The sequence below is a fragment of the Salmo trutta genome, chromosome 27, assembly GCF_901001165.1.
Source record: "Salmo trutta chromosome 27, fSalTru1.1, whole genome shotgun sequence".
Taxonomy (NCBI): Eukaryota; Metazoa; Chordata; class Actinopteri; order Salmoniformes; family Salmonidae; genus Salmo; species Salmo trutta.
In genome coordinates, this window is record NC_042983.1 from 29923223 (window position 1) to 29941306 (window position 18084).

The 18084-nt window shown below is 44.2% G+C and overlaps 1 protein-coding gene across 5 annotated transcripts in view; it reads right to left on the bottom strand.

Moving 5' to 3' along the window:
• The window catches only part of LOC115164864 (acetyl-CoA carboxylase 2), a 59001-nt gene continuing 40917 nt past the window's right edge, over positions 1–18084 (bottom strand). For 3 of the 5 annotated variants that reach the window (XM_029717735.1, XM_029717738.1, XM_029717740.1), the window contains 26 exons: positions 17431–17454; positions 16657–16827; positions 16425–16524; positions 16031–16138; positions 15817–15873; positions 13455–13496; positions 13107–13322; positions 12636–12791; positions 10224–10427; positions 9780–9935; positions 9529–9651; positions 9118–9387; positions 8586–8683; positions 8332–8452; positions 8055–8165; positions 7364–7507; positions 6941–7061; positions 6629–6725; positions 6198–6294; positions 4733–4868; positions 4269–4446; positions 3837–3949; positions 3411–3565; positions 2847–3017; positions 2474–2610; positions 1–2343 (listed from right to left, as the gene is read on the bottom strand). In XM_029717735.1, the coding sequence (XP_029573595.1) occupies positions 2217–2343; positions 2474–2610; positions 2847–3017; positions 3411–3565; positions 3837–3949; positions 4269–4446; positions 4733–4868; positions 6198–6294; positions 6629–6725; positions 6941–7061; positions 7364–7507; positions 8055–8165; positions 8332–8452; positions 8586–8683; positions 9118–9387; positions 9529–9651; positions 9780–9935; positions 10224–10427; positions 12636–12791; positions 13107–13322; positions 13455–13496; positions 15817–15873; positions 16031–16138; positions 16425–16524; positions 16657–16827; positions 17431–17454 (3433 nt within the window). In that variant the 3' untranslated portion in view covers positions 1–2216. The remainder of the gene's footprint in view (positions 2344–2473; positions 2611–2846; positions 3018–3410; positions 3566–3836; positions 3950–4268; positions 4447–4732; positions 4869–6197; positions 6295–6628; positions 6726–6940; positions 7062–7363; positions 7508–8054; positions 8166–8331; positions 8453–8585; positions 8684–9117; positions 9388–9528; positions 9652–9779; positions 9936–10223; positions 10428–12635; positions 12792–13106; positions 13323–13454; positions 13497–15816; positions 15874–16030; positions 16139–16424; positions 16525–16656; positions 16828–17430; positions 17455–18084) is intronic. The other 2 variants (XM_029717736.1, XM_029717737.1) reach the window with 2 other exon arrangements.

Below are 18084 nucleotides of genomic sequence, written 5' to 3' on the forward strand. Positions count from 1 at the left end.
TCACAATGGGTAAATCAGTTTCAGTTTTGTGCTGAAAATAGATTCATTACATTTATTTACTTTACCTCTTATTAGGGTAACGTACACAAAATAGCAGATATTTTATATATATTATTGATACAATCTCAAATGGATATCTGATATTTTGTTGAAGGCAACAGCAGGAGAACAGCTTGGGGTCTCTCGGTTAAAATTTTGTAATTTATCAATTGTACCGTTGTCTGCCCCTGTTCACCCGAGTATAAGCAACAATCAGAATTATATTAAACACAATGAAAACATGTACACGTATTCATATCACATACAAAAAGATAGCATAAATCATGATCTTCTTTAGGTGTCCATTTGTTCCAAATGAGCACCATACAAATACTATGGGTGTGAATTTATCTACTGGCATTAGATTGTTCAGCCAGACTACACACCATGTACACACCATGTATACACCATGTATACACCATCAATAACCAGGTTTCCATCCAACCTTTTTATGCCAGTAAAGTACATGTTGGATAAAAAAGGTGACAACAGGCCTGATGCAAATTTGTAGGTAAACTTCACAAATGTCGACAAAACAAAATACGGGGTTATTATAAGGTGGGATATTTTTGGGTCTGTAAATGTATTATGCGAGAAATGGCGGTGAAGATGCCTTTATGCGTAAATATTGCTATAATAACCATCATATCAAAGTAAAGTTGGAGTCACGCGATGACATGTTGTGTGGTCCTCCCACTAGACTCGTTGGGAAAACATGCAGTTTATTAGGCTACAGATGAAATAAATGATGAACATCACAGGGTGGTGAAAGTGCATGGTGATGAGCTTGATACTGCTTTCCAATAAATATTGAGGGTCTTATTCTGGTGACATGATGATCAATGCTTGGCTGCTGTTTGACAAATCAAAATGATCTCACTCATTTTGTCTATAATAATCTCATCATGTAGGTAGCCTACTCGCACTGTATTGAGTTGTTGGCTAGCACGCAGATTATTCGACCTGAATGAGCACATTGGCTATATATATATTTTTTTTTTAAAGTGCGAAAACCATCAGTAAAGTTGAAAATCTGACGGAAACCCATTTAACTTGTATTTTTTTTATTTGGTAAATGGGAATTTAACAGCAAAAGTCATTTTTTTGTGCATACCTCATCACGCACAGCCTATTTTCCGCAACAAGTCAATTTGATGGAAACACATCTCTGGTGGGAAAATGCACATATTGTTTTTATGCTGATTTTAGAATATTGGCATGAAAATATGTGGCCAATTGGATGGAAACCTAGCAATTGACAACAACAAAAATACAAATGAAATGACTCAGGAAAAACACAGGTGTATTTCTAATTCAGTCAAACATCAATAATACAAAGAAAGAAATTCAAGGAAACAAGAATAAACACTGGTGGTAATGTTAAGTACAAAAAAAGCTTTTACCTGACTTTCAAATTGCACACTGTTAGGCTTTTAAAGACTACACTGACATAAAAACTAACCTTTGGTTTAATTAGGGAAAGAAAACAGAAAATTCCCCTTTGTACAGTATGCCGTACATTCAGAGGATAGCAATGAGAATCTTTATTAGAATACTGACAAAAAGGCCCATGGTTCAAGCCATTCAATGAATGTTTTTAAATGTTACATTTTGGAAACATATGGGTTATCCCATCCTATTGATAATGTGAATTTGAAATGCCAGCGAGTAGTGGTGGTTCCCTCTGATCACAGCAATGTCAACCGCTACATGGAACCAGACCGTTGTTTTTGCCTGCTTGTAGTGTCAGGTGGGTGGGGTTTGTACCTTTGATCATTTTCTATTGGTTCCATTGGAACAGGCAAGCTCAAACAAGCTCAAATACAGTATTTGAAATGATCTGAGATAGTATTTGAACCCAGGCCTGCTTGGAACATCCTAAACATGTCCAATCACAGCATGTAGTACATGTGCAGTATATAGTGGCAGGGTGAATCTCTGCTGTGCCTGGTTACTGTGTGAGTAGCACTAACTAGCCCTAACCCTGAGAATAAGACAAGCTTCAGTCTTCTTAGCTTTATTGGCTCACCTGATTACAACAGAAAGTAGGATGCACTGGAGAAAATGTTGGCCCTAGGGTCCACACTCCACATGTCTACTTCTCTAGTCTCTCTCGTATGTACAACTACACGGATTTCTTGTGTAAGGCGTCAGGCAGCTCAGCTCAGACCTGGAGTTTAACTGGGGGCCGTGCCGTCCATCGTGGCCAGCAGGTGGGAGATCTTGGCCCTCTGGGACGGAGTGATGGTCTGGCTCATGTGGATGATGCAGTCCATGGTCAACTCAGGATTGGCCTGCACCAGGCTAGAATAACAGACACAGTATACACAATAGGATTACTGGTAGTGGCCAGCATATACACACAGTACATTCAAGTGCATGCATGTGTGTGTGTGTATTATATACATATACACACACGTGTGTGTGTGTGTACCTGCGGATGTGTTTTAAGGCGTGGTCCCTCTTCAGGTACTTGATGTTCTCTCTGATGGCTGATCGTGTGCCGTCCTCTTTGGTCAAATGTTTCTCCAGCCACTCCACCACCGCTTTGTTGTCGTCCCAAAGGTACGCCTGGAAATGAGGCACAGAATCTCACTCTAAAACACTTCTACACACAATGGATTGGAGTGAAATAGATTGTGTCTCCCACGCAGTAACCCAACATCTTAAACATTGGACCAAAAATAACTCCTTATGTTCAGAGGGTGACAATTAGGATTACATGTTTCAGACAGGGCTGCTACACTATAATAGCATAACACCACTTGTATGACATGAACGGAGACATTAAGTTGTGACGTCGATACCTGGACTGAGCCCTCAGTCTCCACAAACCAGCGGCGCAGCATGGACTGGATGTGTCCGTCACTCAGCTCTGGGTTGGCCTGCAGGACCTCACACTTCACCACGCCCTCCAGCAAGAGGCGCCGCAGACGCCAGTAGAAGAAGCTCCGCACGTTCTTCCAGTCCAGGATGTCCTGCATGTGACCCCCGGGTTACACAGACCGGCCCCGGGTTACACAGACCGGCCCCGGGTTACACAGACCGGCCCCGGGTTACACAGACCACCCCCGGGTTACACAGACCACCCCCCGGGTTACACAGACCACCCCCCGGGTTACACAGACCACCCCCGGGTTACACAGACAATAGAGTGAGAGGGAGGGACACTAATGCCCCTGTCCCATTGCAGGTACAGAGAATAGGACTGGGCACGACACATGCATCTCCTGCCAGCCCATGTGCTCCCTTTGTATTTTCCTTCAACTGTATTTTGCTTTGCAGTGTTGGCTCTGGCACCTTCTCTTGTTTGATTGACTATCATAACACAGAGAGTGTTGCAAAATACAGAGAGGAAAGTTGATTCTTACCGTGATGGCGCCCTTCTCCTGCATCCTACCAGGAGTGTCGTGGAGGTCCACAAACTGCACTGCCACCTGGTGGTAAATGGGCAGTAGGAACTCCTCTCTGGCCCTCAGCTTGACCTCCAGGTCCCGCCGCTGTTTGTCCGTCAGCTCGGGTGTACCTGGCCAGTCAAGAGGATTTATCAGCCAGTGTCTCCAATGGAAAGCAGAAAATGTGTGTTTCTTATTGGACAAGTCCAGGCAGTCTTATCCTGTTTCAGTCTGATTATTTTGTTTGGTGCCTAATGACCCAGATGTTTTTTTAATAGTTGACAAACCCCTTTTACTCGAAACATGCCAAAACTTCAACAATTGTTATAATGCTAATGAAAAGAAAACATGATGCCTATTGTACATATAGGTGGAAGTACAGGTACTGTTGTAAGAGTTTACCAAGTTGTTCAGCCAGAACGGCGTAGATTGAGTCGATTCGGCGCATGGTCTTCAACAGGTCTTTCCTGCGATACTTGATCTCAACAGTGCCCTCTGCCTCGAGCACGCCACCCCTGGACAGGGAGAGAGTGAGAGACAGAGAGAGAGTGAGAGAGACACACAGAGAGAGAGAGTGAGAGACACACACAGAGAGAGAGTGAGAGACACACAGAGAGAGAGAGAGAGACACAGAGAGAGAGAGAGAGAGAGAGAGAGAGAGAGAGAGACACACAGAGAGAGAGAGTGAGAGAGACACACAGAGAGAGAGGGGAGAGGGAAGATAAGGGGAGGGTAAAGATGAAGAGAGGAAGTGAGAGAAAGAGGGAGAGTAAGAGAGCAACTCATTCACATTGCAGGGAAGCTTCTCTCCTGTGTAAATGTAAAAAGGCCCACCTGCTCTCCTTGTCTGCGTAGAGCTCCATGCACAGAGGGTTGATGGTGGGGTCAATCACCACCCAGGATCCCCCTCTCAGCTCGGCGTGCGGCGGGATGTAGATCAACACAGGCTGGCGAAACTCACGCAGGCCATCCACGATGTAGGCACCAAACTTCAGCACCTGGTCGTACATGTCTGAGAGAGAGAAACGGACTTGCACTTCTGGTTTTATTTTATTCTATAAATGCTGGGGTGTTTTAGTGGCAGTTATTGTTCCAGTCAGTACCAGACCTGGGTTTAAATACTATTTGAAATGTTTGAAATATTTTGAGCTTTACTTTAATCTGCCAGATGGGAATTCTTTGCACTTTTCTAGACTTTTCTATTGGTTCCCTTAAAAACAGGCAAGCTCAATCAAGCACAGATACAGTATTTGAAATGATTTTATGTTGTATTTGAACCCAGGTCGGCCAGTCTGTACCCTTCATTCCCCCGGAGAAGCCTCTCCAGTTGGCGAACACCATCAGAGGCAGCCGCTCGCGGTTGAAGTCACGGATGGCCTGGGCCGTCTTAAAGGCTGAGTCCGGGAACCACACCTGGCCGGCCTGTTGCACCAGCTGAGAGAAACACACACAGGGATATTACACTCTGGTGTAGCTGTCATTTCAGTTTGTGTTACCTTGTCAGATCATGTTTTTCTTTTCTAAATGATCAAAGGCATCGAAACTTTATTAATGACGGCTTACTAACAGGTCACCTTGGCGTATGACACAAGCGGGTCCATTACGTAATCATTAAAGGACACAACATACACTGAGTGTACAAAACAGAGGGTTGTGCGGACAGTACATCACTGGGGCCGAGCTCCCTGCCATCCAGGACCTCTATATCAGGCGGTGTGAAAAGAAGGCCCGGAAAAGCATCAAAGACCCCAACCACCCAAGTCATAGACTATTTTCTCTGCTGCCACACGACAAGCGGTACCGGTCTATCAAGTCTGACACCAACAGTCTCTTGAACAGCTTCTATCACCAAGCAATACGACTGATAAAAATTTATCTTTATTGACCTTTTAATTAAATCTTTGCACTGTCGTCCCCCCCCCCCAAGCTGCTGCTACTCTGTTTATCTTATATCCTCTTGCCTAGTCCCCTTACCTCTATACATATCTACCTCCATCACTCCAGTATCCCTGCACATGTAAATATGGTATTGGAACTGCCTTTTTAAATATTTCCTGTATATAGTATGCTTACTTACTTTGTGTATTTCATATTTCCTATTCTTATTTCTCATGTGTTTTTCCTAGTAATACATTGTTATTGATTATTCCATTGTTGGGTTTTGAGTTTGCAAGAAAGGCATTTCACTGTACTTGTGCATGTGACATTAAAACTCGAAAACCTTCCTAATATTGAGTTGCACCCCCTTTTGCCCTCAGAACAGCCTCAATTCTTCTGGGTATGGACTACAATGTGTCGAAAGCGTTACACAGGGATGCTGACCCATGTTGACTCCAATGCTTCCCACAGTTGTGTCGCGTTGGCAGGGTGTCCTTTGAGTGGTGGACCCTTCTTGATACACATGGGAAACTGTTGAGCATTAAAAACCCAGCAGCGTTGCAGTTCTTGACACACTCAAACCGGTGTACCTGGCACCTACTACCATACCCCGTTCAAAGACACTTAAATCTTTTGTCTTGCCCATTCACCCTCTGAATGGCACACCTACACAATCCATGTCTCAATTATCTCAAGGCTTAAAAATCCTTCTTTAACCTGTCTTCTCCCCTTCATCTACACACTGATTGAAGTGGATTTAACAAGTGACATCAATAAGGAATGATAGCTTTCACCTGGAGTCACCTGGTCAGTCTGTCATGGAAAGAGCAGGTGTTCCTAATGTTCTGTACACTCAGTGTACAATGTGGACACTAAGCCACTCACTCTGGCCTCAGAGTCCAAGTTGGCTGGATCGGCCGGGATAGCCACCTCAACGGTGCGCGTTTCCACTGCGATGACACCAATAGGAATCCCTCCTAACCTGTGGTGTTTTTTGTTACAAGTTAGTTGTTAATTTACGTTCCGAGCACTAACATCTCAGGGGTTCCATATCCTGTAGGTATGATGCTTTACATATTGTCAACATGTATGGACCTTTATAATGCCATATAATAACACTTCAAATGTCTCTCTCTATGTATCAAACGTTTTCTACTGACTGAAAATGGCTGGTATTTAGTAAGGATTAAAATGCATTTGAATTTCATCATAATGCATTGTACCTGCAGACTTTAAGTTTTACCCGTATATCTTCTGTAAGCATTTCTATCACAGAATTCTAGGATTACAAGTTGCTATTGTGCGTATGTGCGTACCTGGCTCTGCCTACCACTACTGTCTGGGCCCAAGATCCCAGTACCTCCATGAAGGAGCCATGGTCACAGAATCCACTCTGCCAGGCTCCTTTCACAGCTAAACACAACACACAAACAGAGTTGATTTAGTCGTCCACATTAATATGTAAAGTGTATTGCATTTTTTTTATGCACTTTAAATAGTTGTGGTTTTGGTTCGATTCAAAATACAGTACACTACACCGTGGAATCAAAACGATAGTGATATATCCATGGGGAAACAGAATCTGGGCAGAGTTAAGAGGTTTATGTATGCTGCAGAGTGTCTCTCACTGGGGTGGGGCCTCCCGGCCAGTAGCCAGCGGGGGTCATAGGGAGCCTTGGTGGGGGTGAACTCAATCTCCCTCTCCACTGGGTCCTTGGGCGGAATCACCGGCACCGGAGAGTGCTTGTTCTGAAACCAGAGTAGAACAATGTTCTGAGATCTTCTATCTGGGGGTTGGTCGGCCGAGTTCGACCTCTTACGGGACATCTTTAGCCTGGTCCCAGATCTGTTTGTGCGGTCTTGCCAACTTGGCGTCTCAGAGTAGAACTGCTGATCTAGGATTAGTTTTGTCTGTTAGATCATAATGAATATGATTATATGAACAGGGGGGGACCTGATCCTAGATCAGCACTACTACTCTGAGAAGCTTTATGAATATGGGTTCAGATCTGGGACCAGGCTAGGATGTTCTTTCTCTTCTTCAAATGTACCTTTGGCATAAAGGAGAGCCACTGCAGGATGGTGAAAACGCCCTCGAAGTCGTCAGGCACTGTGCTGTGTGTCACGCCATTGTTGTGCATGATCTGGACGCCTCCCAGCTGGTTGTTGGAGGTGTACACCTCTCGGCCCAGGACCTGCAATGAAAACAGCTCCACTGTCAACGACACTGAAAATACACCACATATCCAGTGGATTACATTCATCCAATTCGGATGCTGCGCAACAGGGAAAGGGGGATACCTAGTCAGTTGTACAACTGAATGCATTCAACTGAAATGTGTCTTCCGCATTTAACCCAACCCCTCTGAATCAGAGAGGTGCGGGGGGCTGCCATAATCAACATCCACTTCTTTGCAGCCCGGGGAACAGTGGGGCTACTGGCCCAACACTCTAACCACTAGACTACCTGCCGTCCAAGTGGTTGAAAAGCAGAAGACATTAATGGTTATTTAAAATAGTCAACAACAAAAAAATAGTTTCACTATTTATGAAATACGAGATGCCTTTAAGGGGTATTTTAGCTAAAAAACATATTTTGATATATTCCTCGTCAGTCCACTGCTGATATGGTCTCAAATTACCATTATGTTATCCTAATAGTGGACCTGTGTTCACTTCTTGGAAAAGTCTTACAAGGTGTCAAAAGCATGATGAATCCAAACAGACAGGACAGAGGCATACCTTGTTGAGGGCTCCAGCCCCAGTCAAGATGATGTGGGAGTTCTCCACCTGGATGACCCTCTGCCCCAGACGCACCAGATAGGCACCGATCCCAATGGCACGGCACGTCACCTGCAGTAACCAGGACATAACATGGCTTTAACATAAGCTATGAGGCATGGTAGGCCTAACCACCTGGGGTATCTAACCCCAGACGAAGAGACGTGTGTGTGTGTGTGTGTGTGTGCGGTCTGCGTGCGTGTGTGTCTATTGTGGTGATGTGACGTCTCCTCCTGACCATGCTGATGGTGATGATCTCATCGTAGGCCTGGGATGTCTCCCCGGCGATGGTGCCTGATCCCCTCAGGTTCTCCACCCCCAGTCCCTCCTCGGTCCCTATGATATCAGTGATAACGTACCTGGAGCCCAGCCAATTGGATGGGAGAGTGAGAGAGATTGAGTCAGCGAATCTCTGGGATAACAAACTGTGTTTGTAAGCTGTGCTATTTGATAAAGGGGTGACTAGCCCCAGGTGAAGGGGGTGTGTCCTACCTGGACTCCCCGCCCTCCTCCACATGGTGGCAGTGGACAGCGTTGGTGGAGCTGATGCGGGTGTAGTCCTGGGGCGTCAGGTACAGATACTTGAAACCCTGCAGGTGGGCACAATAAAACAAACAGTCATCAGTCCCAAGGAAGAGGGCTCACACAGTGACAGGGCATGACTGTGAAAAGGCTGATAATGATTACACCTTGCCATTATGCCCCACCCACCACTGTTCTGATCACAATTCTGTTTGTCCAACCTAGTAGACCATGCCACCAGCACATGCGGAGGGAAGGAATTCTGGTAAGTCAGAAAAGGAACATGTTTGATTGCCATGACCTCTGCTGCAGCAAATTATTTACACGTTGAATAAGTATTTCCAGCGAGTGTGTTTCCCCCCCTTTTCCAGCATGGTATGCCCTTACAAGTTTCAACCCTGCACCCAAAGACCTTTTTAGAATGACTATTGAGTTGAGCGCGTCAATAGTTAAATGGTCTGGCACAGAGTGTATTGGTAAGTAGTGCCCGGTGATAAGCCACCTTGTAAGGATCCTGGGGGTCGATCCAGGCCACCTGGAACATGTGTCGTATCTCCTCGGCCAGGCCGATGCGCGCCCCGCTGTTGGCTGAGATGTAGATACGTGGAATGCCCTCGTCCCGGGCCAGCTCCGACGCCCGCAGGAACAGCTGGTCCTCCTGGGGCCCGAACGAGCCAATCATATAGGTGATGTCGTTGCAGATGACGATGATGTCGCGGCCCTCGGGATACTCAGGCGTCTTCATCCGCATCCGGAAGGCTACCATTCCCACCTGGGAGGAAGAGGGAGTGAAGAAGGGTATAGGCGATTGCCATGTGGTTTTGGGACAACATAGGGTATTTAAAAGAAATAGGGTCCTGCTTATCTCTGTTTCAGTTCCTACCAATCCACGTGAGAATGCCATGTGTTCTACCTGGTTGTCTCCAGGCAGGCGGTTCATTTGCACCAGTCGGTCCTGCGGGTCCAGCACCAGCTCAGTGCACATCAGCACATCTTTAGGGTAACTGTCACCCGGACCCCACAGCTTAAAGAGGGCCTATGAGACACATGGGTTTAAAAGAAATACAGTCCGCACAGTTTAAACAGAGGAAGGATCAAGGGTAAAAACACTTTTACAGTGAGAGGTAGAGAGAGAAAGAGTAAGAGAGAGTGAGAGGGACCCACCTGTCGGAACATCTCAGGGAAGTCGTAGACGTAGGTGGTGCCCAGGGTCTGAGCCTGGAAGCGCTTGTACTGCAGCAGGTCCTTGGTGACATAGGGATGGTTGATGAGCATGCCGTGCAGAGGGCCCTGCTTGTCCTCGTATGACTGGAACATGATCTAGAGAACGGAGACGGAGGTCAGCAGCAGCTTATAGCACTGAATTGATAGAGAAACTTAAATACAAAGTTCTTATCAACGATTTGTGAAGCATCTAGTCTTCATGAATGCCCTATGAAACCTTTATTAATTGTAGAATCTGTACTCCTGCACTGCTTATTCAACACCATTTCTCTGGCTGTGCAGTGTGTACCAATCTGTGCACACTGAATGTGAGTGGCAATTTCCTGTGGCATCGGTAAGCAAGTGAGCTGATCCTGTTGATAGTGCTCTTCCTGATCTACCTACCTGTCCTGTTGAGGGGTCTGTAACTTCCTTATATAGGCTGATGTCCAGGTTGTAGCCCGACTCGTTGGTGAGGAACAGGTGGATGGGGATGGCGGTCCCAGTGGGCGTCAGCCGAATGTTGATCTTCAACTCGGCCTGGAGCACCCGGAGCTTCCACAGCCTACTACCGTAACGCATCACCATGGAGTGCACTGACTCCTCAATCTAAAAGGGGAAGGGGGCAAGAGAGGACACAGAGAGGCAGCACATACAGTATAGTTCATATACACATGTCAAATCAAATCAAGCTTTATTTATATAGCACATTTCAGACATGAATGCAACGCAATGCGCTTCACAGGAAAAAACAATACAGAAAAACTGAAATATTTACTACACAACAAACATAAGAGGATAAAAACAAAAGAATAACAATAAAAACTGAAACACTAAAAAGCACCCTGAGGAAAAACAAAGCTAAAAAAGTGTTTCAAGATCTCTTTTAAATATTTCCACAGTTTTGGCTCCCATCAGGTTCTCTGGCAGGCTATTCCAGAGACTGGGGGCATAATAACTAAAAGGCTGCCTCTCCATGCCTCTTGGTCCTAGGCGTTGGGATAGTTAAAAGGCCAATGCCAGAGGACCTGAGGGACCTACTGGGTACATAACTAAAAAGCATGTCTAATATGTATTGGGGTGCACGATCGTGGATCGCTTTAAAAACCAATAGAAGAATCTTAAAATGTATTCTAAAACTCACAGGCAGCCAGTGCAGAGACTTTAAAACCAGTGTAATGTGTGCTCTCAGTCTGCTGCAGCAGTCTGTATGTTTTGCAGTTGAACAACGGCTTCTTGAGAAGACCAGACAGGAGAGCATTACAGTAGTGAGAGCATGGATGAGTCTCTCTGTATCAGCCTGAGAGAGAAACGGCTGCACCTTAGCAATGTTCCTCAGGTGGTAAAAAGCAATTTGTCACATTCCTAATGTGTGATTCGAAATTCAGTTCATAATCTAAAATGACACCTAGGTTTTGGACCTTATGTTTGATCTTTATTGCCTGTGAATTAAAACATGAGGCCAGATTCGCTCTCTGTGCTTTGGCTCCAATAATAAGTACATCAGTCTTGTCTTGCTTTAGCTGGAGGAAGTTGTGAGCTATCCAAGTATTTAAATCATTAATACAGTCTAATAATTTAACTGTGGAGCTAAAATCCTCTGGTGGCACAGAAATGTAAAGTTGTGTATCGTCTGCGTAGCAGTTAAAATCAATCCCGTGCTTTCTGATTACGATGCCAAGGGGTAACATATATAAACTGAACAGTATGCAAAAATCGACCTTGCGGAACTCCAAAAGGGTGAGAAAAAAAACTCTTGACCTAAATACACTACATGATCAGAAGTATGTGGACAGCTGCTCGTCAAACATCTTAATCCAAAATCATGGGCATTAATATGGAGTTGGTCCCCCCCTTTGCTGCTATAACAGCCTCCACTCTTCTGGGATGTTGGAACATTGCTACAGGGAATTGCTTCTATTTAGCCACATGAGCATTAGTGAGGTCAGGCACTGATGTTGGACGATTAGGCCTGGCTCGCAGTCGGCGTTCCAATTCATCCCAAAGGTCTACAATGAGGTTGAGGTCAGGGCTCTGTGCAGGCCAGTCAAGTTCATCCACACCAATCTCAACAAACCATTTCTGTATGGACCTCGCTTTGCGCACGGGGGCATTTTCATGCTGAAACAGGAAAGGGCCTTCCCCAAACTGTTGCCACAAAGTTGGAAGCACAGAATCGTCTAGAATGTCATTATATGCTGTAGCGTTAAGATTTCCCTTCACTGTAACTAAGGGGCCTAGCTTGAACCATGAAAAACAGCCCCAGATCATTCATTATTCCTCCTTCACCAAACTTTACAGTTGGCACTATGCATTGGGGTAGGTAGAGTTCTCCTGGCATCGGCCAAACCCAGATTCGTCCGTCGAACTGCCAGATGGTGAAGCGTGACTCATCACTCCAGAGAACGCATTTCCACTGCTCCAGAGTCCAATGGCGGCGAGCTTTACACTACTCCAGGCGATGAGTGGCATTGTGATCTGTGGCTTGTGTGCGGCTGCTCAGCCATGGAAACCCATTTCATGAAGCTCCCAACAAATAGTTATTGTGCTGAAATTGCCAGAGGTAGTTTGGAACTCGGTAGTGAGTGTTGCAACGAGGGCAGACAATTTTTACAGCACTCGGTGGTCCCGAGTGAGGTCATTTCTAGGCAATATTTGTATTCATTTAAGGGACCTGTTTTGGCCCTGGAGCACCCCGAGAGGTAAAGGTTTCGCATAGCCCCTTTAAAGATGGAATATTATGAAAAGTATTGTCGTCAATCACTTAGCTAAGCACGTTATGGAGGAGCTGGCAGCGCAGATACGAGGCACACTGACCTTGGAGGGGTCCATGATGACGGTGGGGACAAAGTTGAGGAAGATGTGGTTGCAGTCAGTGCGCACATTATTGTTGCTGAAGGCTACCTCCAGCTCATCCATTGCCTCCAGGAGAAGACGCTCACCCTCATTCTGCAGGTACTCAAAGGATGCTTCCTGGAGGAGAGAGAGAGGGGTGCAAGAGTTATGAAATAAAATTATTATTCTTAGCAAGACAGAAACAATTTATCTCAAATATAAGGGAGCAAAAACAATACATGTATTTTTAAAGGGATTTGTATTTTATTTAACCTTCATTTAACTAGGCAAGTCAGTTAAGAACAAATTCTTATTTACAATCATACTGGCCACAGAGATAAAAATGGTATCCAGGAGTTGATCTGACTCTGAGGAAGTAGATAAAGGGCCTCATTCCCAGAATCCCAAAGTATCCCTTTAACTTTGTGTGGCGTTGACTCCACCCCCCTGTACCTTTGTGATGAGGTCAGAGTGGCGGATGATGGCTCGGATGAAGAAGCGGTAGTCGGTGACCTCGGCACCCTCCTGCACACGGGCGGCGCCCAGGTACAGGTGCATCTTGTGGTTGGCACAGGGCACGGCTGTCAGGTCAAAGTTACGCATGCGGTTCAGCTCCAGCTGGAAGGCCAGAGCAGGCTCCAGGTTCCTGTAGATACGGTCCTCCTGGAACTGGGAGAGAGTGAGGAAGGGGGGGTTGAGGGAGAGATAGTTTACTAGTTTACTAGTGTTTTAAGGTTGTTCATGTATAACAAATGTCCAGTTATTGTGAGAACTATTTTGTGTAAATATGTTGTTTTTTACCCCGTCTCTGGCTCTGAAAGTGAAGAACTTGGGAAATTCCCTCTGGCAAAAATCAGAGAGGAAAATGTGATCAATTTTGGTCGTATTCATTAGGGCACCAAACAGAAGAAAAGGGTCAGAAACAGGTAGAGACTATTATTGTCGAATAACAAAGGATTGTTTTAATTTTTTACAAAAATCTTTAAATATGACACTGCTTTTATTAGCCATAGTTTAATGTAAGTTAATGTTAAGTTAATTGTACATTAATCATAAGTTATTGAACAATTTTTGTAACCTTTATTTTAAATCAGGCAGTCCCATTAATACCAACATGCACACAATTTACAAAATACAGTTGGGGTAATCTGTAGATTGTAAGGAACTAAAAGCTGATTTATTCTGAGGAGACTACCAGAGTTAGCCATACCTGAGACTGGGCATGGTAACTCGTACATCTGAAGGTTATTATTGATGTTAGGTACGGTGGGAGTTTTTGTAAAATAGCTTTATAAATAAAAAGAGAGCAATGACTCAACCTATTTGACTTTCCAACAGTAAAGAATGCAGTGAACATGTCGCCTTGTAATAAAACGAAGAGCGCTATGTCTAACTGCATCTAATGGCTTTAAAACCTTTTACGGCAGTGGGCTAAATCACACAGAGTGTCTCTTGGTAGTCTTAAAAAAATCTACTTTTAAACAAAAGTATACACTTCTCACACATGGTTATGGGCTTAAAAAAAGAAGACACCTGTTCCATGTCAGATATACAGTTGAAATGCATTACATTTTGAGTTTGCATCCCAATATTACACTTTTTTGCAATTTTATAACTAACTTCATGCAATTCTACACATTTTGCCATGGGGTGGAGACAAAATGAGCAGTTATACAGCACATTTCCTGCAATTCTACACATTTGCCATAGGGTGGAGTCAAATGTTTGCAGTCTTTAATATGATAACTGATGATCAATGGGCCCCAACCAGGTCGGTAATTCGACCAGGCTTACAACAAGTTTAGATAGCTGGCCGCTAGACTAACTTAACAATAAAAAAACTCATATCTGACATGGGCTAAATGAGTGACGGCTGATGCACAACCACATTTCTGAAATTGCAACTTGTGTATTCTATTATTCTAACTCTCAACAGTTGAGACCCCCGACTGAGTTCCTAAAAAAAATTATCTTAAAAAAACAAACAATTGAAATTGGTCCGCGGACCTAGAAAGGGGGTCCATGAGTTGCCCATCACTGATATAGATAATGTCACCATAGCCTATGACTGGTAGGAACGTTGGTTAAATGATCTGCTTTCTACTGTTTAGCGAGAAGCAAGACCTATTTCTATAGAAGAAACCCATTTGTATTCCCAGCTTCTTAACTAACTCATCGACATGCTTTTTAAGAGACAGCTTATTGTCTATCCAGATGCCCAGATATTTGTATGCAGGAACACGATCAATGGAGGCACCATCCAAGGTACATACTTGTATATTATCAAAAATCTTTTGACAAGCAATACAAGTACAGTCAGTGTGAACATCTCAACGTTGGTTTGGAGTTGATAGTTTAGACGGTGAAAGAGGACATAGGTCTAGAATTATTTTTACCATTCTAGCCTATGGCTCTTTTTTTCCATTACAATGCATTGGTATTCATAACAACGGCTCTGTTTGAGCTGCTCAATGAGGGGACACGAGAGAGCTATTAGCTGACATTACATAGCTACTTTTTGTCACTCTAAACTCCGACAATCAGCTTTTGATTGGTAGCAGATATGTTTGTTACGATTTCAGACTTGAATAGCAGGGAAGTTGACCAAGATGTCATACCCTCTAACCTTTTGTCTAACTTGTTGGGGAAGTGGTCAAAGGAGCTGATTTGTGTCAAAAGTTGCATTCACAGTGAATGGAATGTTGGAAGTCATGATGTCACAATGGAAGCTTCAGAATGTTGAATAGAGTGAAAGTGGATGAAGTTCAATAAGTCTTATAAGTATGATTAGTATAGGAAATTGTAGAAAATCACACTATTCAAGACCAGTCTGCTTGTTTTGAAGTTTGAATTGCGTTTCTAGCTTAAACGGTGTAAGAGGAGCAGCATTGTAAAGAATAACTAGAAGTCAGAAATGAGTGATACAATATTTAAAGTGTGGCTGCAAGCCACACTTATTAATAGTAAGAGATGACGGGAGTACTACTCACCATTTTATTCAACAACAACAAAGGGAATTTCAAATGTAGCCTCGTATGACCATTCTGATCTCGCAAGCTTACATTCTGTTTCGCTACATGGATTCCGTGCAACAGAATGGAAGCTTGGGAGATCAGGATGATCATACGAGGCTATTTCAAATGGTCTTGTAGAAACATCTTACCCTCTGTGCGACTAAAAACGTGATCCTTCGGATGCCGTGCTCAAAGAGTAAAACTTTCTGGAATAAGAAATGATCAAATCAAGTATAATCCTAGTGCAGAAATCACAGGACACTGGGATAATAATAAAGGGGTGAGCCCCTTTAAGATTCCCCCCTATGAGAGAAATCCATCATGTTACTGTGAGAGTTTGGGGGGGTGAACAGTGCTGCTGACCTTAGACTGGGCGAAGGCAGCGAAGGCTGTGACCAAGGCATCGTCAATCTCTGTGTCCGCCGACTTGATGGACACATTGATGATATGGATAGGGTTCTCCCTCATGTTCTGCAGGTGCGCAGGGGAAATAATCAATCACAGCTTAGTGAGAAATCTCAGCCTTCCCCCTCATATACCAAATTATCCTCTTAAAGATACTCTATGAGATATACAGTTAATTAACATAGATGATAACAAAATAATATAAATGTCTTATATTATAAACATACAAATCTTTAGTATTTGGCAAATATATATTTTGGTCCATTTAGGGGATCCCTTGGGGGCGGCTCACAAACACCACCAGTCAAAAGGTCTGTAAAGCCTGTGTAACACGATCCCATCACATGGTCACCTTGCAGTTGTCCTCCTCGTAGAGGCTGGGGCAGGCCTCAGAGAACAGCGGGCTCTCCAGGAGCGGGTCAGCAAAGCTGGAGATGACCTCGTCAAAGTTCCTGCACACACAGCCAGCGGATGGACACACTGGTCAGGTCAGGACAAGGCGTATTATTACCCTATATTACCCAGCATACATAGTTCTACCATGCAAACCTGACACCCAAGAGTTGTTCTCTGTGTTATTTCACCTTTTAAAGTCTTCAAAACATTGGAAGGCCACCATGGCCCCCATGCGCTGACAGGGGGGAGAGAGTGCCCCTTCTAGGAAGAGCTCGCTACCCTGCCGCCTCATCTCAAACTGCCCTGTGCTGTTCACCGGCATCGCCACCCTGAGGGGAGGGAGGATACACTGGTGACTCCTGGGTAGGTTTGGGGTGGGCACAGAGAGCAATGTTCAGTTAAGGTTGGGGGTTGCTTTTCTTCAGCACTAGGCATGGTGAACAACCATCGACACAAATTAGTGTAGGCACTGGTGATCAACTGACAGCAAGTTTACAGCATGACGCCAACAGCATACTGTACCTGTTGTCTTTCCACAAAGCATAAGACAGCAATATCTTTGTTCACTAGACACTTTTTTTCTTTGATAATACGTTTCATAATATGAACTGATTGACTGATTGTGTTTGATTGAAAGTGGTGGGGCAGATTACTCCAGTGGCCTACGAGGGTCAAATCAGCCTCTGTTAGAATACAGAATCCCCTTTTTGTCACAAAGGAATCACACAAGGTTTTAAAAAGGCACAATGCATACTGTAGGTCAGACAAATTAAATGTGCCTCCCAAAAGCGAATTATCTCTATGAAAGTTAAGACAAACAATACACAACATTAGAAAGTCCTTCGGCAGAGGTTTACAGTTTCAAAAAGAGAGGGGGGAAAGCCATGCATTGCTAGGAGACATACACAGACAGAGCCAGACACCGTGTGGCAGGATGCCTGGAAGGAGGAGCTGTAATCTACCTGTTCAGAGTAGGGCTGCTCCCTCTGAAATCAGACAATTGGCAGGTGAATGTTAGCAGTGGATGATCCCACCTGAAAGCTCTTCCTTTACCTCTTGCATTATTATTAGTTTCAAAGCACTTTATGACATACTCTAGCTTTGCACACATTAATAATCACCATGAAAAAAAACAAGTTAAAAGCAGCTTATGGGTAATTGTATTTCTGTACTGTGTGTGATTGAGATCCATTGTGATCTTTCAGGTTGCATTCATGAAACCTGACTAAAAACCAAATAAGAGCAGAGGGAAAAGTTAAGCCTCTGCAATCAGGCCCAACTTTCAGTGAAATAGAATTTGCGGCACTTTGAAAATATTTTTTTCAAAAACAATCCGTAAGAATTTTTTTTTTTTTTTAAACAATAACAATGACTGAAGTCCTTTTCCTGGTTTGTGGAATCGGAGTGTTGCCACCTTGAAAGCAATCTGATATAACAGCAGTTCATCCCAATAGTTTACCTCGGTCTGACTATTTGCCCCAAAGTGGCGGTGGGAAAACAACAATATTGAAGGTTTGTTCCAAAGGGCATACCACCCTGCATCCCACTGCTGGCTTGCTTCTGAAGCTAAGCAGGGTTGGTCCTAGTCGATCCCTGGATGGGAGACCAGATGCTGC